A 16716-nucleotide genomic window follows, 5' to 3' on the forward strand; every position below is an offset into this window, starting at 1 on the left:
CACAGTACTTTTCTAATCTATTTCAGCACTCAAAGTGCTTTCTTACTATAAGCCTCAATTACCTGTTCACACACAATCACGTTTTTCTAAAAAGTGCGTTTTAAGCTAACATTCACACACTCACGCTTTAATGGATACATCACGGGAAACTCGTGCAGAATATATTGCCAACACACCGACTTTCTGACAGTTACACAACGTGCTCTACGTTCTACGCCACAACTGGCTAGCACTGAAATTGAATGCGAATTTGTGTCTGTTTTTACTCAAGAAAGTACAAAGCTTATGTCAAAGCGATATAAAAACATTTGGTTTTAGTCTCCCTAAATATTTATTCATTTCCTAAATATATACCAAATACTTGGAATATGCCTTTCTGTGATACTGCTCCAACCAAAAAAAGTCACTGATGGGAAGTAAAGGGCTAAAAACATAAGCAAAGAAACCACTTGTTAAACATTTCCTCTAGCTGGTAAATCCCACGACAATGAGTAGGGAAATTGTAAGTCTGGTAAGTCAAACTGGCCGGGCCTCCCAAGCTTTTACTGATATTATCACTAAGTAAACAACATAGTATGCCTCTGTACCAATATTTTGTATCACCCCTGGCAGTGACAGCCTTGCCTGCAGAGTTTTAGTAGATACCAGCTAGGTAATGCCTTAGAAATAAAGCTTTGTATTTGTAGCTTTTTGCTTGTTTGCTTTGATTTTCTGGTTGCTCTTTGAAGAGCACATTGTTCAATAACAGAGGGATGGTTAGCCTTTTAATTTTTAATTAAAAGAGTCCCTCTTCCTTTGATATGTTTTCAGCCTCAGCCTTTCCTTTCTGAGGATCAGCTTAAGTTTCATCAAGTGAATATTCCGCTAAAGCATTCAAGCAAATCTGGAGCCCAGCTGAAGGTTTAAAGAGGAGGTCTCTGAGCAACCACATGAAATACAATTAAAACTGCATCACTAATCGAACAATTTAAAACCTTGAAATGTTGACACACAAAACACCCAGCATGTTTATGCTTATAACCTAGAAAATTAATGTAGATTTGTATTAAAAATACATATCTAAATGTACCTAGTGTAGAACAGCATATCGTACTTGCTTGTTTGTTGTTAAGAAACATTTACATATGATTTTTAGTTTGCGATCAAGATGTACATCTACAGAACGGGATTGCTAAAACAAAACAAGTGCCTAACAGGTTTTCTAGGCTTTCTTGCAGCCTTAAACTCACTTGTTAATAAAATTGGTGACATGTTGAAAACATTTAACGTAAATCACAGTGGTGAAATTATGAGAAGGTTTATCTTATGAGAAAAGAAAAACCCACCCTAGTTCTAGGAGTAATCATTCTTTACAGCATTTAGTTTAAAAGACTTCGTGCATACTTCCCTTACTGTCTAACACATACACACCCTTGAAAGCATATGGTCTGTATTTCTATGGTCACCAGTGTGTCCCAGAGACTGGGTTGCTATGGCAACAGAAGTTTCTTAATGAGATCCCTCAGCAGGGTGTTAGTTGGGTAACGAGAGCATTCAATCAAGTCCCCACTGACAGCAGGTAGCCATTAGATCCTTGTCTGTTTGCCACTTTCTGTTGCATGAAGATTTAAATACCTGATACTTTAAACCATGTTAGAGAAATTTCTCCAACATTACTGTCCACATTGACCTGTTCTTCTAACATCTCCTTCCTTTAGAGATTCTGCAATATTATGGTGACTGATTACCATACCAAACAATCCTTTTTAAGCTGATACACCACTAACAGTGTAAACAAACAGAGTACAGTGCATGCAAAAACTGAGACTGATAATTTTACTTTAAACTCTTGACCTTTCAGACTGACCTGCATATGATTATGTCTAGCATCTGAATCTATAGAGATTTTAGCAAACATAATAATCATTGGCCATCTCAAGGTTTGTGTGCAAACACTCAAACAACCGTAAGTCAAAGATTAAAACATAAGCTATAAGGGTATTATGTGACCTTCAACAAAAATAAGAAAAAAAAAGTCTTAAATTTGCCACCATAAATAAGCCTGACAGCTTGTTTGCACTTTTTACAACCTCCAGCATAACTGATGCACAGATGTTTATTATTATAGGAAGGTATATATCCCATATGCTTGCCTTAAGCATGATATATCTTGCAAAAAAAAAGAAAAAGACAAAAGAAAGTTAAGCCAGTTAAGTGAAAAAACAAACAAACAAACAAACAAACAAACAAACAAAAAAAAAACAACTTGTGTCATTTAGGCACTTACTCCTTTGTGATTATTCCTCTAGGGCCTGTGGGTGTGGCCAGTTTTGGATCCAAACCATGAGTGTCCAGAATGTGTCGTGCTGCTGGGCTCAGACGTAACCTGGAAAAGAAAACGAGAGTGGCAAAACTTTTAGTTTTAAAGACCTCATCTGGTAGCTTCAAGGTAGTTGCAGAGAAACTTCAAATGAGTTTTACATGGGACAGCTTACCCAATACCATGTGGTGACAGTCTAGGGCTGCCACGATTAGTCGACTAGTCACGATTATGTCGACTATTAAAATCGTCGACGACTAATTTAATAGTCGACGCATCGTTTGAAGCTTTGTAAGATCACAAAGGACGCAGGAATGAGTAGTAGGATTTAAGAGTGTAATAACGGACTGAAACAGAAGATGGCAGCACTGCATGTACAAGGATGCCAGCTGCCGTTAAACCCCGAAGAAGAAGAAGCTGTGTCCCAGAATTCATAGCGCAGCCCAGCGCAGTTGTCAACAATGGCGGCAGCTAGTTAGTTTTAACTTTACTCTTATTATTCTTTCTGGGTCACAAAATAAACGTTTAACATATTTTCAGGCGAGAATGTAGCTGTGTAAACCTCAAATATCTGCTCAGTTTATCAAGACACCACATATTTTCAAAAGCGCTCCGACGTTTTCGGAGACGTCTGTTACCCACTAGCTCGTCAGCTAGGCGGGGGCAAGGCTAACTAGAGCCGTGAGAACACCGGACTCCCGGCAAATCGTTTTCAAACCCACCGCCGTCTTTTGCTAGTCAGGTTAAACATATATATAAGTCACTTAGATAACTTAAAAATGTTATTGTTTGGCTTTCTTTAGTATTTTATTTGTTCCTGAGTAAATCGGTTTGGCTGAGATTAAAGTTATAGTTTTTGCACAGCTAAAACTGTCAAGCAGACAGCTGATTATCAGAAGTGTGAGACGCTGGAGAATATACTCCGGTGTCCTGTTATATTTTAGAAAGCAAGGAGTTTATTAAACTTCACCGAAACAATCTGCAAATTTCATTAAAAATTAATAAACTACCATCTTGTCTTTATTTTTAGTTAGCACAAACACTTCAAGCTGTAAGCTAATGATAGTTATATAAGACCAGATGCTGCTGGTGCAATAAGCTGTACGCTGTACATCCAATGGATGATGATCTGATTAGTCGACTAATCGCAAAAATAATCGGTGACTAGTCGACTATCAAAATAATCGTTTGTGGCAGCCCTAGGTGACACTGAACTCCATTGCTTAACTATAAAGACTAGTGTAATTTAACATCTTTCTTCTGACATATCAGTCAATGTTTTTTCGTTTCTAGCACAAAAACATGAACAGATAAAGAAATTTCTCTAACATTTATTACGTCCAGTTATTCATGAGTCCCTGAGCGCGCTCTGCTCAAAAGAGCTGGTTGTTCTGTTTCTGCATACAGACGTGTGCTGCCAACAGGGAATTTGTAGAGTCCCATCTGGTGGATAAACTATGGAAGATCACCAGTAATATGACGACTGAATTGTGTTTTTCCCCATATTTTTTTTTTTACTTTTTACTTGTTCATTTATCAGATTTTGTAAAGGCCAATACTGATGTATCAGCTAATACATAATACCGTTTGGGCTCTATAGACACAGTCAGTTATATGGTTGACTTAACTAGTGCAACAATGTACACGATAACTTTAGTGAAATAAAAAAAAAAAAATCTTCACATCTAAAAATATTTATACTGAAAAAAATAATGCATAAAAAAGTCTTTAACTGTCAATGTTGTTTTCCACTCTAGATATATCCATGCTTGACCTTTTGGCCCTGCCACAGTGATGTTACCAAAGTTCAAATCTGAATATGAGAATGTGCTCAGCAAAAAATGTTTGCAAAACAAGTTCCGTTTGTCAGGGAGTGGTTCCTTTGCCTTTTACAACAGTATTTATTGTGTAAATAGGGACATTGTGAAATGTGAACAGAAAAAGATCATCTCATTCAGCATATTACATGGTGGTAGATACTGCAAATCCAATCCGACCAGCACAATGTGCTCTAAACAAGAAAAGATAACCTCATTCATTCATTATGTATCTTAAGGCTACGGAATCTCTTTATCTACTTTTGATCAAATTGGAGTGCTAGAAACCACAATGGCCTACTGTGTAAGCACATTTAGCGCATGGAAAAACTCGTCATGTAACCAATAGGGGTTAAAAAGGATTGTTCTGTAGAGTGAATAAAGGTCTATGGACTCTACATCAGATTTATTAAACTACATATTTGACAGATGTCATTTGATTAAGCAAAACAAACGAACAAAAAAACAAAAGCATGAAAGTGACACTCACGGTCCTGATGTGACTGGTTTTGGTGCAGAAGGTGGAGAGGGAGCAGAAGAGGTCACAACCGAGGTAGCAACTGCTTTTGTAGCAGGTGTAGCTTCAGATGGAGGTGCAGCATCTGAAGAGGGGATCTCTACTTGTTTCCAGTCCTGCCCTTCCTCCACCATGAGAGCAATGAGAGTGCCAAGGCGCACATTGCGACTACCCTCTTCCATCTGTAGAGAGAGGGAGGTGTACTAATAAAATTGGTTCAATAATTTCATAATTACAGCGGAGACTGCTAGAACACAGGTGAAGGGCTATTTTGAAATAGATAAAGGGGAAGGTGAAAGTGGGAAAGTGACATTCATCACTCAACCTGTGGTAACTGAACAGATGAACCTGCCAGGAATTATCAGAGGATCCCTTGAAAATGACGCCACTTTCTCAGTGACAACAACATCTACTGGAATAGGTTCGTCGAGGATGTGTCTTATGCTCTTCAAAGCTGTCAACCATTGATTTACCATGTTCTTATGAAGTAATCCAAATCCAGAGCAAGCTTTTTCCTACTCTCCCGCGCCTGTGTAAGGTGTTGTTCCTCACATATTGATCAGTCTAAATGAAAGGCCAAAGCTTAACATATTGTGCTCAACTACTGCATTGGATCTCATTTCAAACCATATGTCCTTATTGAGCTGCCCCTAAACATGTAGCACAATATGATGAGGAGGACAATCAGGAGGATGAAGAACTACCCATGTTGTTGTACTTAAATATCCAACAAAACCACGGGTAAGTTAAGGGAAAAAAAAATAAAAAAAAATCTGACCAAATGCAAAAAAGAAAGATGAACAATAAATAGTCATTAAAGAAAATTAAAAATTATAATAATTAAATAATGCAATCTATGATCATAATGCCAACATTGTAAACATAATCCACCCCTCTCCTTTAGGCTTGCAAAATCAAAGTAGGATTAACAAAAAAAAGTAATATTAACTCACATCTACTAATCTGCCCCGTATGATAAAACATTAAAGTTTCATTTAAAACAAAGTTTTAAAGGAAAACATAATCCTTAAATGACAGGTTAAAAATGTATTTTATTTTTTTTGGCATTATATAAGTGTGCATTAAGCCTATGCGTGACTTATTCTTCATATTTAGTGACCCCACAGTGCCCTTGCTGGCCAGTGGGAGGTGAAAGATGAGGTAATATGTAAAGAGGTTTTCCAATAAATATGTTGTTCTGCAAATTTCCACAGATATTCATCTTCAATCATGAAAAGGATTTTTCCATGCAAACAAAAACACACAACTTACAATGTGTAGGCTAAATAAAAGAACATAATGTATCAAGACAGAAACACAAATTCATTCATTCATTCATTTGGATAACCCTCCCAAAATTCTTGTGTGTGTAACAGATTGAAACTGTTCTAGGAAACACACCAGCAAGATTTGCAGTCTAGTACAACAGTTCTGTGGTAGTTGGCTATGGCTTGGTTAATGCTGTTTTGTAGCCAGTCCACCAACTCCCCTATGTCAACCAACAAAAATAATTTCTTAAGTGATAGTAAATGCTGCTTAATATTTCTTTCAATTTTACATTATGCAGAAGCACACAACCAGCACTGCTGATCGCATTCAAGCGCTAATAATCAGTAAGTGTTACAGTGTATCATGTGCACGCACACGCATAAAATACTACCATTGCCAAAGCACTTAAGTGGATCTTTGAAGTAAAAATCACATGCCATGTTCACAGCAGGCATTATAGATATTTGCATAAACAGGTGCTTCGTGCACTGCGGTGGTGTGGCACTCAACACTGCCATCAAATAGTTACGGAACACCAAAACCTATGGGAAGTGCAAATTATGTTTCTAACCTCATCTACATAAAGTTAAGGTAACCGAAAAAAATCCATCTCCACTGGAAGCAAGTTAAATTCTAAATCTTTGCTGCTTTTATATCCTCATGTCATCTTTATGACCCACAAATCTCTGCAATCAAAGAAATACTGCTGTTGTGACTTATTAAAGAAATGGTATGGAAAGTTGCAGTGGTCAGGCGTGGACAGTTATTTTGTGGCTAATTTTTCTATTACACATATTTGGAGGCATACATATATTTTTTATTTCAGACCACATTTGGGAATAACCATATTTAATAAATCACTTTGTATAACTCATACGTCCCAGGTGGAAAATTTATTGCAATCTGCACCATTATTTGAAGCTTAAAGAGCCTGTCAGGTAAGTCATTTGAATCTAATGCGACTGTGACAGTTTCTACTAGTAGAGATTGCATAATTGCCACAGGGAGGTTTCCCACAGCTGTGAGAGTGCACTCACATGTATACGTTTTATCCCCAATATCACAAATCAAGTTTTATTATCCAGGCTATTTTTCTTCGTTTTAGTTACTTCTCTTTTGCATGGCACCTGTGTAAAAAACAAAGTAGGCTATCTGCGAAAAAAGTGAAGCACGTGGCAATAATGTCTACAGCTTACAATGGTGCAGCAATTTAGGATTTTGCAGACACTCACTATTCTTACTGCCCAGTGAAAGAAGGTATAAATTTTACATAGAGCCCTTAAGAGACCTCTCATGAAACCTTCAGCACGGCTAAAGATATTACAAAACCAGACCATTTATGAGGCTTAACGTTCAACATAATATTTTTATACAACAATACAAGCCCTTTGAGACTTTCAACAGCTTATTGACAATAATCTCAAAATAACAGTTGTTAGATGCTATACCTGTACAACGTTTTACATACGTTACCTGATAACAACCATTTCAGGTCTGTTTTTAAATTGTTATAGTCTATACTGGCATACACAGTGTACAGAAGAAGATGAACACAAAGCTCAGAAGGACCCTCTGATTATACAGTGTATGAGCAGTTTACTTGGAAAAGGAACACAAAAATAACAGAGAAAATGAGACAGTTTTGTTTAGTTAGTAAGGCAAGGTTTGCTCCTGATCAATAGAGCATGATAGATAATGTAAAAAGAGGATGGCAGTTATATCTTTGACTTATCAAACAGACTGACAGTCGAATTTAAGCTCTTTCACATAAAATCACACATGTGGAGGGGTGATAAATGACAAACTTGACAGGTTAGCGCTGCAGAATGTTTGGACATCCTTATCAATTCATTGATTCATGAATCTTCCTCTAAATCTTTCCTGCAATTTACTTTTGGTCTTAATCACCAACTAATCAACTTTTAAATACCATCTGTCACCTTTTAATTAATTTCTAGACAAGGCCTCTTTTATTTCAATTTGCTGAACACAGGGGACCAACATGAATTTATCTTCAAAAATATTTGTTAGTTCACGAGTCGATGGGTCATTGTACGCTTGACTAAGTTTAGGATTGAAGTGCGAGGGTCAGGGTAGAGCAAAGCAGTAAGCGCTTAATAAGATGCAGTAATCCACGGTGCTAGTGTTCAATATCATAACACGAGCAGGATCCATGACTGATGGCTGGAAATTGGTAGTGTGCCATAGCAGTACTTGACCCCCATAAATAAACCCTGTGGTGCACAAGTTTCATGTCTGCTTTAGTCTGTACAGGATTGCACCAGCTGCAGGTAATTATTGTAGTCTATATATTAGAAACCCACTGTGTGTTTGGAGAGCCACAATTACACTTCTAAGGTGTTAATGCACTCTGACCCTGACAAAGTGCCATATTGTTTTGGCACTTTAAGACCAAAACACAAAACTCTGAAATGGCGCCAAAGTCTGCTGGTTTTTCCAATACACATGTTCTTTGTCACAGACCGAGAGAACGAAAGCTTGGGGGCTTATCTAATGCAGACCATCATTCTCCTCCAGCTAAAGCCCCTACCCCCAATTCTTCGATGGTTGCTATGGAAACTACATCCCCACAGTGGCTAAGACAAGGATGGAGTAAGTGAATGTGAAAAAGTGCAACCAAATGAAAACATAAATATATTTCTAACTAAAAAAAATTAGTGTATCGTATACTCTGAATTGTCAGTATATCTGTGTATATATTTGTGAGTACATCTGCTTGCGAGAACTGGCTGCATATTTGTTTTTGTTGTGGTTTCAAATACATTGCCTAATTGAACCCTCTTGCTCCCAGGCGTCATTACAACTTGAGCATGTCCAAAATTACATAGCCAGAGAACATGTTGTATAATAATTACATAAGGCACTCTTTATGACATGAAAGAATATTTTGGCTTTTGTGCATTTACAGGAACATACACAGAAAATACCCAACCACTATTCCTAATTTTTTTTTTTTTTTTAAATTAAGGCAAATCTTGCTGAAATTATAAGGAAATTACCTCAGATTCCCCTTGCACAAATTCATTAAATCACAAATATGTATTAATAAAGCAATAGAGATAAAATATTTTCATCATTCTTAGAGAAAAAAAAAAAACATGTGGTGTAGTACTGATGAAAGACAACTGATTGCTTGGTCTTTGACAGCCTATTAAAAATTCATACAGCTACCAGACTTGGGGGATGGAAAGAAAGAAATATTTGTCAGTAAAGTGTCTGTGAAGGTTCTCAGTCACCTTGTCAAAGCTTTGCTGTCACTGGAAAGAGGAAGCTATTTAACAAGCACAGCCAATTAGCAAAATCAATGAAGGAGCCTTGAAAGATGATGATATCCTGCGTTATTTAAATGATTCCGTAACATAACATTAAGAACTGCACACACATCTAAACACATCCTCAGACCTTCCACTTAATAACTTATCTAAGAAAAAAGTACCCAAGGCCCAAGGATGCCTGCTCTTTGTAAATAAATTCACATTTCTATTAATCTCTGTCAGAACAGCACCATGTGCGTTTTTGCTCACTCACCAATATCTTCGCCAAGACGCCGTCATCATTAGATTCCATGGTAACCACAGCCTTGTCAGTCTCAATCTCGCAAAGGGCATCACCTGCTGCAACTGCCTCACCTGAAGATGTAAACAAACACATCTGAGAACTTTCAGATAATAAATTAAAATAAATACTTGTTTGGTATTTCAACACCAAATTTTATATTTTCTGGGAGTGTTTCGGACCTTTGTGGAAGTGCAGCTTATTCATTCTATCATGAATGCATGAGTCACAATCATCAGTAGCACTTTGAATCGCACTTTATACACAAAGAGAACAAATTTGTTGCATAAAGATGAAGGAATTCCACTGAAAGAACAAAAAGGTTATGCAAAAAAAGTTTATCCTCCAGCTTACATATCAAATAAAAGAACCAATCAATGTTTCATGGGAAAGAATGTGAGATCTGAAAATGCAGCAAGTCTGATAGAAGGCAAGATCGTTGGCTATCCCAGTAGGTTCTCACTAGTCCACTTCATGAAAGAGCTGGAATACATTATCATCTGATTTGCAAAGAAGTAGGATAGCAATTAGGAACCACTGGTTCTGTAATGCTCAGATACTTAAGAAATTCAAATTTTTTGCACCTTAAATGGTATTTCAGTCAAGACAGAAATAAATTGTTGTTGTCAGTTCTTTGGAAACTGAGTGAATCTTCTTATTGGCTGTGTGATAACAGGAAGTGGTAGGAACAGATAAGGTTTATAAAACGTAGTTCATTTTTGTGTTGCGCTATGGTTTCCTAAAGGCTGGGGCCTGAAAAAGGGTTACCCAAATTTGATATCTGGTCACATTTTAATCAGCTGTGAGATGATAGATAATATGGCAATGTAGCAAATTTTGAAAACAGGATGCCTAAAAAAATATTTTGCAAAATTGCAAATAATTTTCTAAATGTATAGGATTTATTACAGGTAGGATGAGGTGTAGGAAGAAAAAAAACAAACAAAAATAAAACAGGGTAGGTTAAGGTGGAAAGAAATGGGGGAAAGGTTGGAAGAGCAGAGGGAGTATTGATTTTGGAAGCCCCTGAGAGTTAATGCAGATTGGATTGGTATGCGGTTTTAACACCACATGACCCCTGGGGTGAGGTGCAATGTGTAGAAATAAAGATTAAAAAAGGTGACCCTGGACATTTTCACCTTTGCTCTACTCGAGTGCAATGGACATGATGACAAAACTAGCCTTGTGCCTTGCTGAAGAATTCATCTACCACCATTCAAGTTTCAGCATGTTTTTTTCAGGACATTATGATGTCATAGTCAATGTGACCTTTTAAATATAAATGTAATCGCCTAATCATTTACCCTCTTAAACACTGTGTACTGTCATAATTGGGACTTTATTCTAGGAGTTATGAACAGAGTGAGTGTGATCCTCAATCATCAAAATCTAATTAGTTGATCTGTCTAATCAAGCAAACATCTATGCCAAGTCCACCGAAATTTAAACCTTTTCACTGGCTACAATGGTATATAGAAAGATAAGCTTAAAATCTATTAACAACAACCAGGACTGTCAGTGATGCAGAGGCAACAAAGTACACAAATCCAGCTTATCCAATTTCTCAAATTTATATAGGTTTAGTGTAGCATGGTGCTGCACTGGTTAGCACTGTTTTGAATGGCTGGCTTTGAATCCTTCAAAATCCAAATATTGACTTTCAAGCTTGTTAGAATTGTACAAATATAGCACACCTCATATAGAGTTTTTGGAGACGTCTACATCACTGTTATTTCTGCACACTACTGTAAACAATATAGTAGACACGGTTTTAATGTTGTGGCTCACTTAAGAATACCTGTAAAAATAAATTCCCCTAAATTGAATCTTCTCACTACTGTTTCAATGTTTTGCTGAAAAAAAAAAAGATAAAGGATTCATTTGACCCTTTCAGGTGGATCCTGTTCAAATACCAGTTCAAGCAGCAGTTGATTAATTGAACATATTATCTTATGCAAATTGAGTGCTTTTAATCAGTCTCCCATAAACTCATTTTTAAAAAGCAAGAAAGTAGTAGTGTAGATATATTTTTCTCAAATAATTCATCTGTTTTTTCCCCACCTTTCTCACTCACTCACACAAACAAACTCAAATCTAACCTCAAGTCACAGCACATAGCAACACAGCAGAGAAGCCAATCAGAATTCAGCATCTGGCCTCTTGATAAATGAGTGTGCGACTAAGGATCCTGGCTATGCAGTTGCTAAACAGTGACTGATAATGACTGCCATGGTCCTTGAGCCAATTAGCCACCAGAGGCCCTCAGGTGACCCATTTCTCAGGCCTCTCTCTGTTACTTTAAGAACTGGAAACCAACTGAGCACTACAGGGGAGGATATTACAAGTACAAGAAAAGTGAAGCATCTATCCCATTGGATAACATATTAAAACGCAAAGAGGTTTAAAATCTGACAAAGAAGCTCAGTACAAATGTGTGATGAGTGTCTGTTAAATTTTCTAATAAAGTCTTCTGTCAACGTGCTTTCTTTACCTTCCTTCTTCAGCCATTTGACTATGTTTCCCTCTTCCATGGTAGGAGAGAGTGCGGGCATCTGCACTTTGAGTGGACTGACGCCTAGAGGAGAGAAAGAAAATAACATATGATTTTCGACGGCACATAATGTCAAGGGTTTCATTAGGTTTAAATTTAAAACAAAAATCCCCCCTTTCTTTCAGAATAGGAAAAAAATTAGCCCTTCCAGTAAGGTTTTGCAATTTCATCTAAAATATTTGAATGTCAAAATGCATCAAGTAACATGCTCAGAAGTAGCACTGAATAGTTCGAATAAAGCCCTTGGGGGTCCGTATGTTCAACTTGCAGCAGAGCACAAGAGACAGCGGTACCATGAAAATGTTGCCATGTCACTTATACAACTGTGCTCCTGGATGACACCACACCAGAAGATGCAAAGGCATTTGTATCATTGTGGTCCCCAACTGTCACCATCTGTAGTCACACAGAAGGCCAGAGTTCACACTAGAGCTTCAGGCTGCCAGAAGAAAACATAAATCCAAGATAACAGCTTTACTACATATGGTAGTAAAGCTGAAAGCAACAAAAATAAGGTTTAGAGCTCAAACACGGTACAACTTAAAATGAATAGCCCTTTGTTTTACACATTCTTTATGTTTACTGAACAACACACATATTACAGTCATTTATAATAGAATTTTTTAATGCATGATACATATTTTAAAAAAGTTTCTGTTAGCAGTAAACAACATTAACCCAAACAGGTAAAAGAAAAACAAAAACTAGAAAAAAAAAAAAAAAAAGCCCTTTCCATTTGACGCCACACTTTAAATTAATCTTACATAATAAAAGTCAGGCAGCCAAGTTAGTCAGTTATATAACTATAAATCTATATACATTTAATTTAAAAGAGAAATGAAAAATGTAAATAATTTGGGGATTCAATTATTCAAATTCTTGGTGTGTTAGTTTTTATTTATTGTAACATGGCCTTTGTTTCATGTTGCATGGTCTCTGGCCAAACTGTGTGCTGCTGCCACCTGCTGTATGTTCAGCAGTGGTGCAAAACTTCAGTGTGTAAGTCAAAGGAGCTTGCAAAGAAAAGCGTCTGGACTTCTTTAAGTTACTTGAAGACGTTTCACCTCTCATCCGAGAAGCTTCTTCAGTTCTAAGGTCAAATGGTGGAGAGTCCCACATATAAGCCTAGTGGGAGTTTCCCCCCACAGAGGGACAAAAGGACCCCCTGATGATCCTCTATTTGCCTGAGCCAAGGTGTGAAACTGGGTGTGGGTCCCAATCAGCCAGAGTTTCGGGTGAGTTCATTGTGAAACCTGGCCCCACCTTATCATGCGAATTCCTGAGGTCAGATGGCCCTGGATGAGAGTGGGCGTTAAGGCGTCTGGGAAGGGATCTCAAAACTGGATTATAGATGGCAGAGAGTTGGTGTCGTAAACCACCGCCTCTGTTCAAAGATGGTCGCTCACAGTGGACATAGATGGCTTCTTTCACTCCTCTTTCAAACCATCTGTCCTCTCTGTCCAAAATGTGAACATTGGCATCCTCGAAAGAGTGACCTTTATCCTTAAGATGCAGATGGACTGCTGAGTCTTGTCCTGAGAACCTTCACAGACATATTCAGTGTGTAAGGAAGAGCTTGATGCACGCTCAATTATCCAGGTACGGTAAGTAAATCTCCAAAGGTTGATTCTATTCATCGGGACGTCCAGATGAACAGAATCAACCTTCAGAGATGTGTAAGGAAGAGTTGTGTATTTATATGGCATGCGTGTTGTTTCAGTACTCAAAAACAGAAAATCTGTCTGTTTACATTTTATCTTCTTCATGCTTAAAGTCCCAAAACATTTACTGGGCAGTTTTATTTCTGAATGAGATTCATTGACAAAGAATGACATCTGTGTAACTTTTCAAATTCATATACTCACACTGGATTTGGGACTGAACATTTTATTTTAATTACTGACATGTTTACATGTCACAACGGAAAAAAAAAAAAATTAAGGGCAGGAATCATGGGCATATGGGCATATCATGGGCACAACAAGTTCCACCAGAACAGCTTCAGTGCATCTCTTCAAATCTGCAAATAGTGAAGTACCAGTGCCCTAAAGCGCCATCATCCTGGAGGAGCTAGTTTAAGGTTTCTCAATAAGATCCCTTTAAATAAAGTTCTGATTAGGGCTGCACGATTTTGCATAAAATGAGAATCACGATTTTTTGGCTTAGAATTGAGATCACGATTCTCTCACGATTTTCTTTTCCAGTATAAATATTTATTGCACTTATTAACTGCACATCGACTTCGTAACAGTTGAGACTGAACATAAAAACAATAAATAAACATAAAAACAAGAAATGTCTCACGTTTTGTTGTTGCCGCAAAATGTTGTACTGCTTGAAATTCCGTCTCCACCGTTGCTCGACACTGCGTGTATAGAGCAGGTAGTGCAACAATAGAAAAATAGTTGCAGGACGGCACTGTGTAGCGTTTGTCTAGGGTGTTGATCATTTTCCTAAATCCCTCGTTTTGCACAGTGTTGATGGGAGCCATATCTTTGGTCAGGTGATAAGTGATAGCCTCCGTAATTTCTTTGAGTTCGATGTGTATAGGAAAGCGCTGTATAAGGTTCCCGTCATTGGTGTTTGGGTGGTTGACCGGAACGGATTTTCTCCTGTCACTTTCTCGTCATCCCTGACGTGCTCTCAGTTGTTTTTTCCCTGCTAATTTTAGCATCACACGGCACGGCTTCTGTATCACGTGGTATAAGGCTCCGCCCTTGTCATTTGTTGAGCAGGAAGAGTGAGCGCTTGTTTTCATGCAGAGTACGTCCCGGATCAAAATGCGGTACAATCGTCGTCGTCTTATTTTTTTTATTTTTTTAAATCGTTGTCATTTGGAAATGAGATCGCACATAAGTATGAATCGAGATCGCGATTTTCTAACGATTAATCGTGCAGCCCTAGTTCTGATACACCGCATTTACACTCTTGGAACTTTTTGGAGCCCTCTTTTGTCACACCAACCGTCTGCATCTTCTCCTTCACTACATCCTCTGTGGTCTTTCCTCTTTTCCTCCTGCCAAGCAGCTCCATATTCAAGACCTTTTGCCGAACATATCCATGATTCTTTCTTTGAACATATCCAAACCCTCTCAGTCTCGCCTCTTTAACTTAAAGCGCTCAATCTGGGCTCTGATATACTGAGTGTTAATCTTGTCCATTCTTTGCACTCCCAATGGAAATCTTAGCATCTCCAAATCTGCTTCCTGTCTTTTAGTCAGTGTCACTGTCTCCAGACCTTAAATCACAGCAGGTCTGGCTGCCATCATGTAAACCTTGCCTTTCACTCTTTCTACTATCACGTCTGACACTCAACTCCACCCTGCCCACACTCTCTTCACCTCTCTTATACACTGTTCATTGCTTTTGTTGTTTGACCTACGTGTTTAAACTCATCTACTATCACTCTTTCTCCTCCTTGCCGCTTCAGTGTTAGCACTTTTTGGAGCTAATACTCTTTTTTTTTTAACATTTAATGATTCTGCTACAAATGTGACAGCTTTGATGACGCAAGTTCGTTTACAGGGAGAGAAACCAGACTGGTTGGAGACATGCAAGATAATCCAAGTGATTTAGAAAGCGGCATTAGCAGCTTTCCATACCGTTAACTGCAAAAAATAACCATTACATTTTTCGCTTAACACTCATGCCAACCCTCTGATTTACCAACACTCCTACTATTTGTCATGCCCTGACAAAACGAGAGCAAAGTAACGTTGCACCATTAAAGGGTAGTGACGATTGCAAATGCCAGCGATTGTCAGCACAGAAAGGGCAACAGCCATTTACCTGGTAAACTGTCAACACTTACCGAGTACCCATGGCGACTGAAAGAAGTGTCTGACTTGGTCTTGCCATTGGTGTGTCGACCTTAAACATTTATTAAAATTATTCAGTCTGAGGCCAAATAACATTCCCTGACGACCCAAACGCAAGGAGGCCGCCATGTTATCGTCCTCCGTCGGCAAGACGTGTCCATACAGATGCCTGACGACAAAAAAGGAGGGGGTGGGGTGAAGAAGGACAGAGCCGTTTTCTGCCATAAAATCCGTATTTTTAAAAGAAAAACATGAAGCACAGAAAAATCTTTAAACGCAAACACTGGACTAATGAAAAAAAAGTTTACCCCGGTGATAAATGTATTATAAGCTCGTGTAGACATTAACGATCAGGCAACAAGAGTCTTACCTACATTGGTCCTTCAAGTGCCTTTAAAATGTAGTTCTGTCGCTTTTAAATAGACTCAGTGAACTACTGCCCTCTGCTGTGAAGGTACTTTGTTAAAGGATGAAAAGGGTCGATGCTCGTGCTGAACTGCTGTTGTTGTTCGTACTATATCGAAGAGAAGAGATATGTACGCAGAGCCAGACTTTGAGAAGAACAAATTCTTTCCCGTTACCACAACAAAACCATTTATTAATTTATCTATAAAAGCAAGTGTTGTCATTATTGAAGAGTGTGCTGTTGGTTATGTATTTCTCTCTGTAACTCAGAGACTTTTAGACAAGAATGTTTGTAATGAATGCATTGTAAATTGCACACATATTACCAACATACATTCAAAGATACATAAGGACATATAATTCAAAATGTGTCTTTATCCATTTTTATTCTGCTTATTCAAGATCCCTTTTTTTGTCACACAGATAGTTATACAAGTATAACACGCAGTGAAACCTGATATGCT

General features: G+C 37.9%; 1 protein-coding gene across 1 annotated transcript in view; it reads right to left on the reverse strand.

The window, feature by feature from the left end:
* Positions 1–16017, reverse strand: part of pdhx (pyruvate dehydrogenase complex component X) — a 34155-nt gene extending 18138 nt beyond the window's left edge. Inside the window, exons 1-5 of the mRNA XM_086298223.1 lie at positions 15841–16017; positions 11970–12053; positions 9452–9552; positions 4607–4815; positions 2267–2365 (exon numbers count right to left, since the gene is read on the reverse strand). Coding sequence (XP_086154349.1) covers positions 2267–2365; positions 4607–4815; positions 9452–9552; positions 11970–12053; positions 15841–15976 — 629 coding nt within the window. The 5' untranslated portion in view covers positions 15977–16017. The remainder of the gene's footprint in view (positions 1–2266; positions 2366–4606; positions 4816–9451; positions 9553–11969; positions 12054–15840) is intronic.
* Positions 16018–16716: the final 699 nt, after the last annotated feature.

This window comes from Aulonocara sp. 'chitande type north' Nkhata Bay, linkage group LG7, assembly GCF_057382095.1.
Source record: "Aulonocara sp. 'chitande type north' Nkhata Bay isolate Kocher_YH1m ecotype deep benthic linkage group LG7, A_spYH_male_GT1.1, whole genome shotgun sequence".
Lineage (NCBI taxonomy): Eukaryota > Metazoa > Chordata > Actinopteri > Cichliformes > Cichlidae > Aulonocara > Aulonocara sp. 'chitande type north' Nkhata Bay.